This window comes from Pleurodeles waltl, chromosome 6, assembly GCF_031143425.1.
Source record: "Pleurodeles waltl isolate 20211129_DDA chromosome 6, aPleWal1.hap1.20221129, whole genome shotgun sequence".
Classification (NCBI taxonomy): Eukaryota; Metazoa; Chordata; class Amphibia; order Caudata; family Salamandridae; genus Pleurodeles; species Pleurodeles waltl.
In genome coordinates this window covers 812,490,379-812,509,631 of record NC_090445.1, presented here as the reverse complement: position 1 = coordinate 812,509,631, position 19,253 = coordinate 812,490,379, and the positions used below count along the sequence as shown (strand labels likewise).

Sequence of the window (19,253 nt, the reverse complement as noted above, 5' to 3'; positions counted from 1 at the left end):
ACCCAGCAAAGCAGAGTCACAGGCAGGAGGGCAGTACTCCTTCTCCAACTCTTCTTCTTGGTAGAGGTTCCGCTTGGCTTCAGAAGTAATCTAATTTCCAGGGGTTTGAGTGCTCTTCTTATACCCATTCCTGCCTTGAAGTATGCCTACTTCAAAGAGAAGTCTCTGTTGTTTTCAAGATCCTGCCTTGCCCAGGCCAGGCCCCAGACACACACCAGAGGGTTGGAGACTGCATTGTGTGAGAGCAGGCACAGCCTTTTCAGGTATAAGTGACCACTTCTCCCCTCAGCACAGATGGCCCATCAGGATATGCAGGCTACATCCCAGCTCCCTTTGTATAACTGTCTAGAGGAGAGGTGCAAACATCCCAACTGTCAAACTGACCCAGACAGGGAATCCACAAACAAGCAGAGTCACAGAATGGTTTAAGCAAGAAAATGCCTACTTTCTAAAAGTGGCATTTTCCAACACACTGTCTAAAAACCAACTTCACTAAAAGATGTGTTTTTAATTTGTTAGTTTAGAGAACCCACACTCCACATGTCTCTCTGTTCCCAAAGGGATTCTACACTTTAATCATATTTAAAGGCAGCCCCCATGTTAACCTATGAGGCCTTGCAACAGTGAAAAATGAATTTGGCAGTATTTCACTGTCAGGACATATAAAACACATTAGTATACGTCCTACCTTACACATACACTGCACCCTACCCATAGGGCTACACAGGGCTTACCTTAGGGGTGTCCTACATGTAAGAAAAAGGAAGGTTTAGGCCTGGCAAGTGGGTACACTTGCTAAGTCAAATTTGGCAGTTAAAACTGTACTCACAGACACTGCGGTGGCATGTCTGAACCATGTTTACAGAGCTACTAATGTGGGTGGCACAACCCGTGCTGCAGGCCCACTAGTAGCATTTGATCTACAGGCCCTGGGCACCTCTAGTGCACTTTACTAGGGCTTACTAGTAAATCAAATATGGCAATCATGGATAAGCCAATGTGCACATATAATTAATACAGGGAACACTTGCACTTCAGCAGTGGTAAAGTGTCCAGAGCAAACAAAACAGCAAAAACAGAGTCCAGCACACAGAAAACAACCTGGGGAGTAGAGGCAAAAAGTTAGAAGAGACCAGGCCAATGATGCTAAGTCTAACACCCTATCTGCTGCCAAAAATGAAATTATGCCACTTAGCATTATAATTTGAATCTGCCATACTAATTTCAATAGAATACCACTTTTAACACCCCACCATCTGAGTTGCTGGCTGGCTAAAACAATTTTCCAGAAAAAGACACAAGACAGCCATGGAGGAGAAGTGAGAGAAATAAACTAGAAGGCTCAAGAGTGTTAGTGTACTAAGAATGTTAAATTGACATGAATCATGGTCATAATTGCAATAAGGATAGAACATATACAATTATCATGTAAACCCAATAAAACCTTTATCAGAAATAAACTTTTGATTTTAGACTGTAAAGCTCAGAATAGCCTCTAGAGGACACCACAATGAAATTAGCATTTGTAAGAAACTTGGTCATGTAACCATATAGTTAACCCCTAGAGGTCATTACGACAGGAAAAGAAAATGTCAGAAGAGGACGTAGCACATTACACATTTTTAGAGCTAGCAGCCCTACCGTAATGAAATTACAAACAAGGCCTTTAAAACAAACGATTCCCAGTTGTATAACAAAAGTTACAACCATGAGAGTGTTTAAAAAGACAATGTATGGTGGAAGGGGTTATTATTTTGGTGTCACCACTAACATAGTGTGGTGACCCATAGATGAGGTAGACAGAAAGAGCACATCGTAGTGAATATTTTGAAGGTGGTCCCGATGTCATAGGACCACCACAGGCTAGAGTTAAGAGCAAAAAATGTTTGGAAAAGTATTGCCCTACAAAGCATTATGGAGCAAGTTTCCATGCTGCGAATATTGTACTATGCTGATATGTTGACTGTAATGCTTAGAACAGCCCCTATAGGACACCACAATGAAAAAAGCAGTTGTAAAAGAAATGGTCATGTAACCATATTGTTAGCCCCTAGAGCATATAATCGCACAAAAAGGAAATGTCAGAAAGTAATGCAATGTAACCCTATGTTTAGCCCCTAGAGGGTATAGTGCCTTACACATTTTCTGAGCTAAAAGCCCTTCTGCAATAATATTACAAACACTGCCCTTAAAACACAAACTACTCCCAGCTATAAAGCAAAAGTTCTAGCCATGAGAGCTTAAACAGACACTGAATGGTGGCAGGGGTTATTATTTTGGGGTCCCCACTAACATACTGATGTAGACAGAAAGAACATATTGTAATGAACGTATTGGTGGTGGCCCCATTGTCCTAGGACCACCATTGGTTGAGTTATGAGCAAAACTCTCTTCTAAAAGTAATAGCCTGCAAAGCATTATGGGGCGAGTTTTCTCAGTGCAGCAAATATTGTAGTATTGGCTTTTCCAGTGTGTCACAGCTGCTTTGAGGATTTCTGTGTTTTTTCTATAAAGCATTTCTCAATTACAAGTATTTTTGTGAAAGCTATGGAGCGTGAAGGGGAGAGCCAAAAGAAATGACTCTGATTAGGTAACACTGTAAACAATGTGACCAGCGTTTCAATACCGCTGATGGAGTTTTCGCTGTTCTGTCCTATTTGTGCTGTATCAGCAATCGTGCACTATTCCATGTAACAGAGTCAGTCTGCAAGATGGTAACTAAACCACCCCAAGGCAGGACAAACATAAAGCATTTACCAATTACATCAAGGGTTTTTAGAAAGGCAAGCCCTTGACCGAGTGAAAGTGATGGGCATAAAATGGGTGTGGTTAAAAGCCCACAGACTACGTACCACAGGTCGAAAAGCTCTTGCACGCTTGGCCTAAAAAATGGCCCTTTTGTCTGCAGTTGGGGTTGTACATACAGCGTTATTGGTGTTCAATGGTTCCCTCGGGATTCTGGTGCCACTGCACCTGCAGCACCGATGGTATCCACACCATTGTCAGTAACACATATATTGCAGACATTAACGAGCTGTGTTACGTTACACAATGGCTAAGTGAAGAAAATTAGTTATATATTTTCATTTATGCGTCACTTCATGTGATCAAGTTTATTACAAATTTCCTAAACAGTGGAAAAGGGGAGTTTATCACTGATAACGAATATGAAATCCAAGATGGGGTCAAATGGGTTGAATTTATTAATGACTTGGGTTATGACTTGTCATGTACTGCTTTGTGCAAGCTCCAGGCTACTACACAGCAGCGGTTTACCAGTAATACATGATAATTACAGCAAATTACATGAACAGGCACAACATGCATACAAACACACGAAATCCCTCATAAAGTGAAAATAAACAACTATAGCATAATCGAGGGCGTCCTGTTCCTAAAAAAAATAGGAAATATATATTTAATTTCCTTCTTATTTTTCATCTAGGTGTGTCACTTCCATTGGTGCAGCAAGTGCACTAACACCAGGCCCCAGAGGTCTGGGGGGGGCACTGAATCTTGATTATTGTTGTATTTTATAAGTCAGAGAGCAACCAAGAGGTCCTTTCACTTCCTTGCGCTAGGGCCCATGACATACTGACAATGCTACAGGTTGCATCCACTAGCTCATGCCTCCCAGACCAAGTATACAACCCTGTCACGCTGCCCACCACCACACCAAAGTTAATCAAACTCATGGCATGAATTATTCTGAAGAAAGTAGGACAGCAGCGGAGCTCAAACATCAATCTGTTTCCCAACACCCAGTTTTGCTAACAAATGCATCGCTTCTCGAAACCTTTTGCAAATTGAAGATGATAATCCTTCATGATCCTGGCAATGGACACTTAGGACATACTCTGCACTTCAATCAATCCCACTCATAATTATTCAGAGTACAAATCAGGATCTACCTTAACACCAAAGCATGTAAAAAAGCCGAATGAACGTCTTTGCACATAAAGCACTCAGTGGTATTAATAGAGTGATAGCACTACATTCATACACATTGCACACTGAATCAAATCGATAAAATGATGAGGATTTTAAAAATGGCTATTCTTTTTGCACAGATGTTTGCCAATTGTGCGTCAAAAATTAACAAATCATACAAAAATTCCCCTTGCATGTATCTGAGGATTTTATATGAACATTTGTGAATGAAAACTTAAAGTTATCGTGTCACCTAAAACAGAGATTTTTCAGAATTTTTTTTTTTTTTAAGATGCGACTTGCAATTATTTGTATAAATGTTCAAAGATGGAAGCTGTGAATTCTTCAGCCGTGCTAGCTTGAAAGACAAGGCCATGCACTCCTATGTGCGGGAGTTGCTCATACAACCTTCCACCAGCGTAGTTCCTACAATGTTCCTGTGATCACTGTGGCTCACTAGTTAGAAGGATATGCTTAGACGTAAGGTGAGGTTTGACCTTAACTCTTTACTATAAAGAGTTGGTGCATGAAGGATGATATATTAGTCCTGATTGAACAATAAGGAGTTGGCTCCCTTCCCCACGTCTACCCTTCTTTTCCTGGTTCCTCTTGTGACCGCAGAGTCCAGGCATAGTACGACCCTCCAAAGAAAGTGTACAGTAATGTGTCAAAATGGAATAAGGATTACTATTTGCTCTTTGTGTAGTGCCCTCCACCATGCTCACAAAACTGGTGGTGCCAGTGACACTAGGTGTGCTCCCCTTTACCCCAATATCCTCTTTGGTACTCTTGCATGCCAGCCCACCACCTCTGAAATACACCCCAACATGGCGCTGAGACTTGACTGATACCACGGCCCTCTGGGGTTGTGGTGTCAGGAGTCACAGCATCCTCCTCTTTCTTTCCTGGGACCCAGGGTCTTCAATCTTAGGCAGCTGTCCTGCTGGAACTGCATCTCTCCATGCATTGGCCTCTTCTTCTTTCCACTCGAATCAGTATTTTCTGCTGTCACCGTGCTTCCTCCACTCACAGCGTTCACCTCCTCTGCACTCTGGCTGAATGATGAGGGCCTGGATGGTCCTTCCTTTATTTTGCTGCCAGGCTCAGGAAGTTGTCTGACTCCTGCCTGAGCATCTGGCACGTCGACGTTCCCTCCATCAGCGATGTTGACTGTAGTCATGTTGAAGGTCCCAGGAGCATCTGGCTCTATACTACATTGCCCTTCTGCCAAGAATGGATGTACGGGCCATTCAGAGATGGGACAGTGGAACAGGAAATCAACATTGCTTTGCAGTCCTCCTGGGACTTGGAAAGCCTAAAACAAAAATAGCTGTAAGGCCAGTGTTAGACCTGTCAGCTCTTGGCAAGGTTTCCCCTGAATTTTTGGCTTCTGACATCGTGTTTTTGAGTCGCTGCAGAATTTCGTTTTTGCTGGCTTTAGGACTCTGGTCACTTAACCACTGCTGACCAGTGCTAAAGTGTAAGTGGTCCTTGTCTAAATGGTATCAATGATTGGTCTCTCTATGAATGGCATAATGGATTCCCTAGTAAGTCTCCAGTACAGTGTGTAGTGTGTGCCCAAGGCCTGTAAATCAAATGCTGCTAGTAGGCCTACAACATAGAGCTGGTGGGCTTGTAACCGTATGTTCCTGAGTCTCTGGAAAGTGGCAGGACCCCATGTAAACCAAATTGCATAACCTTATAGTGATATAGCCCTGAAAGGATTGCAAAGTGTGTCTTCTCTCTGGCTTAAGGAGAAAAAGGAATTTGCCAATATCCTTTTGTCATGTCTATTGTGGACGTGACCTTCACCCCTACCTAATCTCTCCACCAACTTGTCAACCTGGGGCATCAGATAGGTATCAGACTTCGAAATAGCTTTTATTTGACGGAAGTTGATACAGAACCAAAGACTCACATCTTCCTTTGCTTCCACTTCTTGTTTCACTGGCTGTCCTCTACCTGCTGGGATAAAGTATGGCTTTAGCTTGACCACTCGTGGGCCATGTATGAATATGTTATGGAACACTAGAGATGTAAATCCAGGCACCCCTGACATGAGACCAGGATGCTGGTCTATCAGGGAATGTATGGAAATGGCCATCTCTACAGGGTTACCCCCAAATGTTTTGCCTTCTTACTCCTAATTTTGGCTGGATTGTTGCTTGTTGGCTTTAGGACTAACCAGTGATAAAGTGCCTGTGCTCTCTCCCCTAAAGCATGGTTTGATTGGCATTTACCTGATTGGCATATTTAATTTAAATGTAAGACCCTTATAGAGTGGTATACCATTTACCCAGGGCCTGTAAATTAAATGCTACTGGTAGGCCAGCAGCACTTATTGTGCCATCCACTTAAACAGCACCTTAAAACTTGGCCCAAGCCTGCTATTGCAGCCTAAAGGCAGTGTCCCACTACCAAGTTGATTTGGCTTTTAAAACCCTTTGCCAAGCCTTAAACTCCTCTTTTATTTCATATGTCACCCCTAAGGTAGGCCCTAGATAGCCCATAGGGTAGGGTGCTGTATACTTAAAATGTAGGACATGTAATGTTGACTTTTGCATGTCCTAGTAGTGAAAAACTCCCATATTTGTGTTCTCACTACTTAGAGGCATACCCATCCCTTATTGTAACATTGGGGATTCCTTAATAAAATTAATACGTTGTAATTTCTAAACCAGAGGTGGTAGATATTTCATATTTGGTACCTATGAGCTTGTTATGATAAACACGCTTTAATGGTAAAGTAGGATTTATCGTTACAAGTTTAAAAATAACACTTTAAAAAATGTCATTTTCCTGCCCTTGCCCTCTGGGCCTGTCACCTGCCTTAGGTCACATAACTGGGTGAAACAGACAGTTGGGACTTTGTGACTTCACCCCAGACAGTCAGACAATAGGGGGATTAGCAGAGCCTGAAGGGCTATTAACTGACTTGATGGGGGGTGAGGAGGGAGAGCTAAGCACAACCCTACTTGCAACTCAATAGGCTGGGCTCTGCTACTTCACAATTAGCTTAATGACCCTGTAGTGTCAATATAGCCAGCTAGGAGCCAGGGAAGGCAGGAAAATCCTGGAACTTCGGAGAACCTTTCTGAAAACATTACCCAACTTCTAGGAGCAGGGCACCAGGATTTAAAAATAGGGCTCTCACACCTGACTCTAAGAGGACCGCCTGCTATTATGACCTGTTGTGCACTCTGCCAGACTGCTGCTGTACTTGGAAGGGCTGCTTTGATGCTTTGATCCTGCTTGGAACTTTCAGGGGGAAGCCCTGCTGTACAGCCCTGCATCACTAACTACACCCAGGACTTCAGAAGTGACTTCAAGGGCTAGTTTAGTTGGTTTCCTGTTCTGTGCTACAGGGACATAACAAATTGCAACAATCTTAAACCAGCATGAGTACATCTTGCCCCGCCCCCCCCCCCCCCCCCAAGAGGTCTCTATCCATTCCTGGACCCTTGATTGTTGTGCTAAAGGCCCCCAGGTTGCCATTTTTCACAACTGAGTACTGGTTATTTTGAACCTTAAAGGTGAAAAATTCAGAACTCTAGTTCTAATAATTAGCTTTTCATGGTTTTGGTGTCAAGTAATTTATTAAATCATTCTTTATATTTCTAAATTGGTTTGGAGGTTTTATTGTGTTATGTTTTCACTGTGTTGCTGTTTGTGTTCATCATAAATACTTAATCCTTTGCCTTTAGGTTTAACCTGACGGCTTTTGTGCCAATTTACCAAGGGTTAGACATGGGTTAAATTAGTGACTATTATGGTTAACCCTGCTCACACCACAGTCAACCAACAACCCAATTTCTCATAGCACGCAACTGTTGCTTCTGTTCTATTGTCAGGACATCTCCTACATTCACTGGCTCCCTGGAACTGTCTCCGAGTGGTTGAGGGAGCGTTTACGGGTATTCACATATCAGACAAGAATCCATGTGTTTGCTTTGTCAGAGAAGAGGTCCTCCCATGCTTTCAAGAGGTTAACATGGTATATCTGTTCCACCCAACCTCCATGTTGTATGGATACCCTATATGTAAATTAGGTAACTTTTTCTTGTATCTGGAAAAGACGTTGTCTTGTGGCAAGAAGATTTTTCCCTGAGGTAGGTAGCAAGATTAACTCTTTATTTATCACAGTGAACTCTCTCAGTTTTGTACCTCCATCGTAGTCTGTTTCTGTCTCAATCAGGCCTTCTCCATATTGGTGTGTACTTCATCCCACAGAGTAGACAGGGTCTCTTTCAATGCAGACCTACACACTAGAAGAGGTTTACCCTCATCCTCCTCTTCTGTCTATTCAACAGCCATATCTAACAAAATACTGGCTTTCCTCTTGAACAGTATCTCGAAGAAGGAAAAAAAACTTGTTGACTTCTGTTCGTGGGTTCAGATGGCAAAGAGAGCTAAAAGCAGATTTTGGTCCCAGTCTCTCCCCATTTCATGAATGATTTTCCTCACCATGATCTTAATGATCCGGTTGTACCTCTCCACTAGACCATCTTTTTGTAGATGATAGACAGCCATCTGGATCTGCTGGATGCCTAGTAATTTACAGATCTGACTCATCAGTTTAGACATAAAGGGTGTACCCTGATCCTTTAGAAGTTCCTGTGGGAATCCCACCCAGGGAAACAATTATATCATAGCCTGTGCAAAGGACATGATAACGAGTGGCATAATCCAACAGTACCAAAGTGTTCTGATGTCCTCCTGCGGACAGTGTTAGAGGACCCGCAACATCCATCCCAACCCTCCAGAATAGTACCTCAATGATAGAAAGTGGTTGAAGGGGGGCTCTGGATATTATGGCTGGGTTGGATATCACGGCTGGGTAGCTGACATTTGGGACACACTAGACACTAGACAAAGCCTAGCTACTTCTCTCTATACCCCTGGCCAATAAAACTGCTCAAACAAGTATTTCAAAGTATGTTCTTACCCATAGTGTCCACTCCCAGCCTGGCAATGAGCAAGATGTATCACTAGGTCTCAGATGGACAAGAAGACCAGTAGCTGTTCTGTTTTGTGGGCATCCATTTGAGTAAATCTATACAACAGCCCCAGTTTGACACAAAAGAAAGAGCCTACCTGTCCAGGCTTGTCCTATGTGATTTGCTCCCACGCATGCATCAGGGTACTGTCATCCATTTGGGCTGTATGGAAAGTCCCGGTGAGAGCCTTGATTTCCTGTGTGGATGAAAGGATACATGTAGTTGTGGATTGTGATAACAAGTGATAACATGCTTGATTCCATCTTTTCTCACTACAGGTCTCCCCCTCCTTCACTAATGGGATTTCTATCTCAGGGAAGGGTGCCCCCCAAAATATCCACTGATGATGTTCTTAGGTATCAATTTGTAGAGATATTCATCAAAGCAGAATACTTCACTACATAGTAATACCTTCTCGGGCAATGATGGAACCACCCCGACCTTTCACACCTGGCTATAACCATCCACCTCCAGTAAGACATCAACCAAAGGGTAGGGTTTCTTACCTTCAAGTACGCATGTCACCTGTACATATTCCCCCTCTTGTATTTGGGTGTTGGGCACCACTTCTTTAGTAACTGTGGCTTTGCTGTTTAAATAAATATTTTTCCTATAGTTCTTAGGTTCCTCCCCTGTGGTTAGAAGTCTACCCTTGGTATAACTGACCTACATGGGTTCATGGTAGTGATCTGTAGAGGGCAAAGTCGACCAATGTGTCTCCACTCTGCACAGTGAAAACACTGTGAACCTAGGGGTTGCCCTGCTACTCCACCAGATGGTTTGACTGGCCCTCTTGGAGGGGGAGGTGCCCTGTTCTCTCCTAGTGTTCCTCCTCCCCATGTGGTCAGTTTTGGTGGGGCTATAGGGGTTCGGGTTTCATGTATGCAAAATTCAGGGGAGCGGTGGAATGCATAGACAAGATCAACTGCGGATTGTATAGTGAGGTTGTGGTGTTGTTTTACCTAAGACCGGTTATTGCTGGGCAAGGCCTCTAGATACTGTTCCAGAAATACCCCTTCGGTTACCTATTCAATGGTGGAGGTGGTGGGATGAAGCCACTGATTGCCCAAGTCTCTGATATGATAGTACAGTGCCCAGGGATTGTCTCTGGCAGTCCACTTCTCCTTCCAAAAATGTTTTTTATAATACTCCTGCTCACATTCTAGTTGTTCCAGTATAGGTTTTTTTAATGTCTGCATAGGCTGGTACCCCAGCAGGATTAGTTGCTTGGTATGTGGCTTGCAACTCACTGGATAATAGAGGTGCTGGGTACTGTCCCCTTCTCTCCAGGGGTCAAATTGCTATTGTTTCTACTCTTTTGAAATTAACAGAAAAATATTCAGGTTCATTCCCTTCCTGGTATTTATGTAGCATTGTCCCTGATACACTGGCGTGTACCCTCGTGCTAGATATGGCATCTGTGAGTTGTAGAATAGCTGTGTCCTGAACTTTCTGGTTAATGGTCAGTAGATGTTATAGAGCCACCTGAAAGGCCTTCTGTTCTTTTTGTGTGGTTTGCACCCATTGCTCAAGAACTAACTACAAATGGTGTTGTCCCTCTGCTAGCTGAGTGAACATTGCCTCCATAGTTATGGGTTGTGTCATGATAGCTGACACACGCACCACTTTTGACACCACTGTAGTCACTGTGGCTCACCAGTCGGAAGGAAACACTCCTACGTGAGGGGAAGTTTGGCCATAGTTCTTTATTACAAAAGCTAGGTGGTGTAAAGATTAGATATTAGTCCTGACTGAACAGTGGGGAGTTTCTCCTCTGCCTCTCTCGAGTATGCAGTTCCTGTCTGTCTTCCTTCTTTTCCTGGTTCCTCTTGTGACCGCAGAGTCCAAGCGTGGTGTTTCCCTCAAACAAAATTATACAATAATTGGTCAAAATGGAACAAGGATTACTATTTGTGATTTTTGTGTAGTGCCCTACACCACGCTTACAAATCCGGGGATGCCTGTGACTATAGATGCTTCCCTTTTCCCTAATATCCTCTATGGAGCTCTTGCATGCCAGCCCACCACCTCCTAACTGCACCCTAAGTTGGTGCAGAGACTTGCCTGGTACCACAACCCTCCAGGTTTGTGGTGTCGAGAGTCAGAGTGTTCGCCTCTCCTCACGGGCCTCTGGACTGGAAGGCAGTACTCTTGGAGGGGCTATCTCCATCCTGGGGCTCAGCATCTTCAATCTTCTGCTGCTTTCTCACTGGGACTGCAGCTTTCCACATGCTGGCATCTTCTTCCTCCCTTCCGAAGGGATCAGTGCCTTCTTCTGTCATCCTGCTTCCTTCACTCATAGCGTTCATCTCTCCTATGCTCCAGCAAATGACGAGGACTGGGATTGTCCCTCCTTTGTGTTGCTGTCAGGATCAGGAAGTCATCCGATTCCTGCCTGAGCTACTGGTGCATCAACATTCCCTCACTTAAGGATGTAGGCAGCAGCCATCTTGGAGTACCAGGGCATGCACAGCCCATACTACAGTTCCACTGCCAGTGACCAAGACCCTCTGAAAAGACAATACTCTGGGCCTGATTTAGATTTCGGCAGAGGGGGTGCTCCATCACAACAGTGATTGATATCCCATCTGCAAAAATCTAAATCTCTTTGCATTCTTTTAAATTTAGATTTTGGGGGATGGGATATCTGTCACTTTTGTCACTGAGTAACCCCTCTGCTGAAACCTAAATCAGGCCATCTGTATTTTTTCTCTGCATGCTCAGCATCTGAACAGATCCAGGGTTACTTTAGCTTAGATTGTAATTAACCAGTCACATCTCAGCAGAACATGAATCTATGAATGGACACCCCTTTAATTTAAGCCTCCCCTCATCTGTAAATCATCTGGTTCTTCTGCTGTGTTACGTCATCTGAAAAACTGATGGATATTGTCATGCATGCAGTGAGTGGTACATCTGGGATACTGGTTGCTCCCCATACATAGTGTGCACCTGATAGCAGGTAATTGGAGTCAAGAAGGGTTGTTCAGGAATGATAGTGTTAAAATACTGACTGTATAAGCTCTGACCATAGTTTAACTGTGCTGACTTCTATATTTAAGACTGCCCTTGATTTATGTCTGGTCTTACAAAACCCAAGGACAACTCAGTCACTCTCTTGGTTGGGAGGGTGCTTATGCAATCATTCCAGTTTTTAATGGGGTTATTTATCAAACCTTTGGTAGGTGAACTTCAAATCTAATGGAACTATTCAGCCAAGTACAAAAAGGAAAAAAAACATTTGCAGTGCATTATTAAGAATCACAGGAGATGCTCCCTACAATTCTACATGAGATTGAAGTGAAAGAATACAGTTATCCTAGAACCCCTTTCAGAGAGTCATGGGGCAAGCAAGGCTTGTTAGGCCCAACCATGGTGGGTTGTGGCCTTTTACTCCTGATGTTCAGAGGCCTAAAGTACTATGGATCATTATTAACTGGGCCTAGTTGTACTCCTTTCAGTACTTGAATCTCAGAGGTAGAACTGGTTAAGCAGTTCAAGGCTCTTTGAGGCAGAGGCAGGTGTGAGGCAAGCATATGCTCAAAACACAAGGTACAAACAGTAACTGCAATAAGGGGATTGTCCAGTCACATTCTTGCCTTATGAAAAAAGAAGCATTTTAATATAAGCACACAAAGTATAAAGACAACACACTAAATAATATCCACAGTCTCTTCACGTTGTCTCAGCAATTTCATCCTGAGTGGTATCCTGAGTCCTGCAGCCCCTTTCTAGTGAGGCTGGAAATTCCCCATTCAACACGGAAGGCTACTTTCCAATAGAACCCATACGAATCCCCATGCAGCAAAGTCTAACTTTGGGTTTAGAGTCAACTTCAGCAGTGTTGCATGCTAAGTTTGTGTGAGTCCTCAACGGGCCAGCCAGCCCTGAACAGTATTACCCAACTCAATGGCAGCCGGCAAGTGATGGAGGGCCAGGACTCATCTGTACGGTCTATGGTCAACCAATGCTGAGGGACCACGACCTTTTGCACTTTTCCCGGTCAGTCTTCTGACCTCCTTCACAGTGGCTCCTCATAAAGTAAGTTTTCCTCACAGCACTAGCCTGGGAACAATGATGCAGGACAATGGCACTGTTTTCATAGTGGCCCCCTTCTAGCACATAGGGGTTGCAAATTTCCTCCACGCTACTTCACGGTGGCTGCACCTGACATGGGGATCACCAACTGGCTCTGCACCCGAATGACAGCCCTTACTTCAGGGTGGCCAACACCTGGCATATTGGGTTTGCAGACTGGTTCTGCACAAGGGCCATATCTCTTACTTCAAGGTGCCCACCCTCACTGATGGGGTTTGCAACTTTCTGCGCAGCTGTCCCAACCAGACTGGGCATGTCACATTTTGCTCTTAGGGAACCACCTGCCATGCTCCTTCCAGGCGCTTTCATCCTTCTCTTCAAATGATCTACAGGTCCTGGCAGTCAGACAGTGGGTTGTTGCTCCTGACTCGGGGAAAGTGATATTGACTTCCTGGGTAACGTCCCCTCACCTAGCAGGGAGACTAGCAAATCTTGGTCCTTAGTTCTGGTTCCAGCTGTTTTGCTTTCACTAATGACCGAGCTGACAAAAATCTCTGGAATGCACTTCTCAGTTCAAAGAAGACACTTATTACTATTTTACCACAAGGTTCCTAAAAAGGAGGTAAGCACGTTAAAAGCACATGTTAAAAAATAGTCACAGCAATGAAAGGAAAATATACCAAAATGATTCTCAACTGCAATGTACACAGCAAATATATGTAGTTATGATTATGCAAAGCAAATAATAACGTAAAAATTCATCACCGTAGGGCCTGCTAAGCTCTTCATCTTTCTCATGCCAACAAGAAGATGACCCTGTTTAAGTGCGAGAAAGAGATCTCCACCCTCATGGGACAAGTGGCAGGCATTTGACGTCTAATTCTGACCAATGTCTCGGAATTCACCGCTACTGAGGAGGGCCGTCTTTATATATCTTAAAGAACCGGAGAAGGGCTTTCTGGAAAAAAAACCCTCATTTAGGAATTCGAAACATGCTGGCTAGTTTAGGTCTGGTTTGAAAATAACACATTGGGATTTGGCCACAGTCCCAAGATGCTAAATCAAAACAAAGCCGTTCCCTGCCATCTGAGTACATTCTTATCGACCAAAGCCCTTGGTGAGGAAGAACACGAAGAAAAGCACAGTTTACAATGTGGAAAAACATTGACAACTTTAACATAGCAGTGTCTAACGCTTCGATAAAGTCAATAGGCAGCTAAACTGAATACAAAATGTAATCTGGAACTGGTGAACACTGGACAACTAATCCAGGTGCAAAGTGGTGCAACACAAAGTCAGTGGTCAAAAACACACATTTCACTACACCAGCTCATCTTCAAAATGATAAAAAGAGCTGTTGAACAAAGTGAGGAACTCATGTGCCCAGTTTTATAGTCCAAATCCAGACACAAATTTAGAAATTCAGATTGTGGTTCTGAGCTTCTTTGAAGTGCTCTGTTCTATGCCCTGGCCTTTGTTAAAGGGACAGTCTGCCAGAAAAATGATGGTTCCAAATCTGATTGACCCACAACTCCCAAGGGAATAACCAGGAATCACAACTGGCATTCAACCTCCACTAAAATATGGGTCATAAAGGTTCAAAGGCCTAAGCTTTTCACTCATTCATGACTTACTTATCTTAGAGCGGTAACCTTATCAGACCCACCACCTTTTTCACAATGCACCCAGGCATCACTGACCAGTAACACTTCCTGGACTGAAAGAGACCTTTGATGTGAACAGAGCATGCTCTTATCCCCTTCACCCATTGTTCACACACTGTCCAGAACTACACATATTCAGCATGTTGGCCCAAGGGGGAGCCCACATGTCTCTTTGGTATATACTGTGCACAGGCACACATATATCTCAGCATATACAACTAAGTACCATGTGCTGTACAGTGCTACATGTGTTCACCATGTAGGCAAAGGGTGAGCTAAGTGCACAACAGAGTAACTTTACATGGTTGGGCCCGGTAGGCATTACTCCCATGACAGAGGTAAAGGGGCCTGTTCACACTAATGATCACTACTAAACAGAAAATGGGTATGCTGCCACCACTGCGTTTGAGCCTTCATTTCACTTAATTTCAGGTGAGGGCAGTAGCTTGCTACTACTATGAGGGTAGCACTTAGTGCACCTCTCCCACAACTTAATTTTAGTTCTGTCAGACTCCACCCATTTCTAATTATGTTGTAATTGATACATCTGCTTTTCAAATGTGTAAATATCTGTAATAACTCCATATTGACTTGCATCATTAAATAGCGAACTGGAAAAGTAGTATCCAATGAGTGGGAGGGTGTCTATTATAAAAACAAAGTTAAAATGAATAATACTGGTTATTCCCAACATTATTATTAATCAGGCCGGATATGTGTGTCAGATGAGATTCTAATAGCGATCTTACACAAACAGGGCAGAAGAGTAGGACATCTGACGAGCATGTGAACAAGATCTATTTTTTTTTAATGACATCCAGGATAATTATCACTTTCTTCTTCTACGTTTTTTTCAGTTAAGGTTCTTGGATAGGGTGATATAGAAGTTAAATATAGTATGGTAATTATATTTTGTTACAGAACTAACTTGGTTTACCCTTGGAACTGAGCACTCCAAAGGTTCCTGATAATGGTCTATATCAAACCATAGAGACTATTTCTTCCCCACTCTGCAAGATTGTCAATTTGATTATTGATATGGAGTAGGTTGATAAATGAAATTTGAGATGAGGCATGTATATGAAAAGTAAAATATATTGGTTGTTTAATTGGGGTCTAAGCTTTGTTTTTAATAACAAAGTTTTAGAGTAAATTACAAATGAACTATAAATTAGAATTAGGCCATTGAAATCCCTGTGATGCATGAAAAATGTCGAGCAGATTCAGATTAATCGATATGGGGGAAATACAATATGGCTATTAAAGGATTTTCTAATACTTGCAGATGTTCCGCCATGCAAGGCTGAGATCTATTAGAACCTGAACTCTAATGTGCTGAGAATGTCTGTTAGGATTTGAATAATGGAACAGGAACAAATGTGGTGGAGTGCTAAAATATATATATATCTTTAACGTAGGGATTGTGGAGCTATGCTGTATTAAGAGTATCATTACTTTACTTGAAGCTGTCTTAGCAGGCTCAGGTAAAACATAATAAGAGCCTTGCCAATTGACTATAGTAGATGAGCCAGCATCCATGGTACTTGGAATAAAAAGCGTTTGAAACTCCAGTAATAATGGCTGCATTACTCTTTGCTGAATCACCATCTCCCAGGCCAGATCTGGGAAGATGCAAAAAGGTCAACCAATCTTTGGTTGTAATGCCCTGCTTCTGGGGACCAACTTTGAGAATCTCTTCTTTGTTGTTAAAATCTTGAAAGAACCACTCCCCTTTTAGAGGACCATACATAACTCAATGAGCCTGAGCAAATGAAAAATAAGGGAATGGAAAGGTTGTGGGTGCTGTCCCTGTGATATTGCTTGTCAGGAGATTGCTAATTTCTTTAGGAATTCTTTCAAGCCCTTTTGGGCACCAACAATCTATAGATTTGGATTGCCGCCATTGATTCTCAAGATTTTTGGATTTCCAAGTTAGGGACTTGAGCAGGCTAGAATTGGTAGACTGAACCTCTTTCAGGGTATTCTTGAGTTCAATTACTCTACATTCAATAGCCTACATTTATGAAAAGAAGATAGTCTCTCATCCGTGACGTAAACCTTTTTGCCCAACCACTGCCTTTTAGTATATTGTTGAACTTGCAGTTTTTAAATCGTTTTAACTTCGCACAGAATAGTGCTGAACACAGCATTTTTTGGAAAGAGTTGCAAGGGAGGAAGCCTAGGAGTTAGAAGACTCTTCCTATTTTTCTCAATTGTTAATTTATAGCAGACCCAAACAGACACCTGGACTTAGTGTGAGAGGGTATAGTTCTGTAATGGGAGTATGAACCCTCTCCTTTAGGAATCTGTGATCCACCTTGATCATTGAGCTCCAGTGAATAAAAAGAGATAGCCAATATGTTGTAGATGGTAGAACAGGTAATGAGTTAAAAGGCACCAAATTTACCATCTACATTCAGGCAATTGGTGGCATATTGAAGTTTCAAAGTAAGATTGGAGGTTGTTGGTTTAGGAATGTATTTCCTAGAAGCTATTAAGAGTCCTGGCTTGAACTCATTGAGTAAAGACAATGGGTTCTCTAGTTTAGTGCCCCTTGCCCCTTGCTGTTTTGAGAATCTGCTCTTAAGAGAAAAACAAGGAGGCTGTGACAAAGTTGGATTGACCTTGGGTTTAGGATTTGGTATTATGGATGTTTTCTCATTATAATTATCCCCGGTGGTGCTAGCAGCTGCACTAGATCCCTGGGCTTCCTATTTCCTGCATTGGTGAGACTATTTTCTAGTACTGCTGATGGGCTATCATATTCAACCTGCTCAAGAGTCTTGAGAAGAACTTGTCATGTATTATCATGGATCGTAATGTACAATTGTGTGGGTTACAGGTAGGCGAGGAGAGCTTCTCAGTGTTAATCTCAGATTTTTCTCTAGGGTTACATAAATCATTGTTTTGGAATGAGACTCAATGACATATGATGAGGAGCTTAACTCTGGAGACACAGGGTTTTGAGAGGCATCTTAGCTATTGGCACGCTGAAGAGCTCAGGTGAAAGAACAAGGTTTGAGTGCTCTTGGGTATGGTGGACAAGTGGGCCTTACCTTTTGAAAGAGAGCTGCTCAAACCTGGATAGCTAGTTGCACCCATACTGAAGTTGTAACCCTGATATCCTTCGAGTCAGATACTGTTAGTTTAGCAGTGATAGGTAGGCTAACACTGATTGGTGTCAGGTAATGCCTAATCTCCTGTGGTAGTGTCAAAGTCAGCAGCAATAAATGTTTTGAGGACAGACATCTTCAAAACCTAACCCGGTAATATTGATCAAGGTTGAGAGTGCCTTTATTTTGGATGTCAAGACTCTGGAAGCCTTGCTTGGATCACCAGTGTCTCTTTTTGCTTTGCAAACTATGCCGTACCATAGGTAGATAGAAATGAACTGATGGCTCTGATATTTATGGTGAGGAACTAGAGCCAGTAAGTTTACAGCACTTAGGGACTCGTAATCTCATCAAAGTACTTTTCTTCTTTTTGTTGCCTTCCTTTTTTCCCATTTCTTCTATTCTTTGATTTTCTTTCTGATAACTGGTACTTCAAGTATTTCAATATATATATATATATATAAATATATATAGATATATATAGTGTTTCTCAGCAAGTTGGATACTGCATGTAAGTTAAACTTTTTCTGTTTCTTTTCTTCTCTTTTGAAACAAAAACTATCCCCAAGGCGCACAGCTCTAACCCCCATTAGGCTTGTATAACTTGGATTACAATCTATTGGGGAATAAAAATCAGAAATGGGATTGACCCTGCTGGTTCCTGCATTTTTTACTTGTCACAGTATTTAACCTGGAGACATTTCCTGCTTGAAACACCACAGAGCTGCCATATTTTCATAAAACCCTCATTGTATTGGAGCTGGTATTTCCCTTTACAGCCACCTCAGGAATTATCAGACCACTTGTAATCAAAACCTATATGGTTGACATAACTGTATACTTTTACCATGATGTGTAACATTCAGCAATCATGATTTGCTTCAGAATATCTACTAAAGTATCCCATGTTTTAAACATGAAGGCAAGCAATATGATACATTTGATTTTTAACATGAGGATAACTTTTTAATCTGCTTGCCAATAAAAGCTTGCTAACTCAGTCTATGCAGACTAGAAGTAGGTATTAGGAGACTGTTTTTAGATGTAAATAAAGAGTTTGTTACTGTGTTTCTTTTACCCTATGTAATTTTAGCCTTTGTATGTTTTCCAGTTGTATAGCTCGATGGATTTTGGAAGGAGGTGGCAACTAATGCATGAAAGAATCACTCCTAACAGATTTTACTGGTGAGTCTTTCAACTTATTTACCTTCATTTAATTTACATTCCACTTGGAGATCATTAGATAGTAAATAAACAACAAACCTGCATTTTAGAAAGATTTGTGCCACGGTATTGAATATTTGCAGGGTGCACAATGGCGAAAGTGGCTTCTGGCGGGTCTTGAATTTTTTCCCCCATAGTTTGTTTTGTGAGAAATGCCAGAAATGTTTAAAACATGAAATGGTTGTTGCCAAGAACACTTGTTGAGAACACAAAAAGATGTTAAGTACTTGGATATCTGAATATATGCATTGGTATTGGTAAAGAGTGAATCTAGTTCGAGAGCAATA

General features: G+C 42.3%; 1 protein-coding gene across 1 annotated transcript in view; it reads left to right on the top strand.

Moving 5' to 3' along the window:
- Nucleotides 1–19,253, top strand: part of SORCS3 (sortilin related VPS10 domain containing receptor 3) — a 2,578,554-nt gene that overhangs the window by 1,397,328 nt on the left and 1,161,973 nt on the right. Inside the window, exon 5 of the mRNA XM_069239432.1 lies at nt 18,854–18,927. Within this exon, the coding sequence (XP_069095533.1) occupies nt 18,854–18,927 (74 nt within the window). The remainder of the gene's footprint in view (nt 1–18,853; nt 18,928–19,253) is intronic.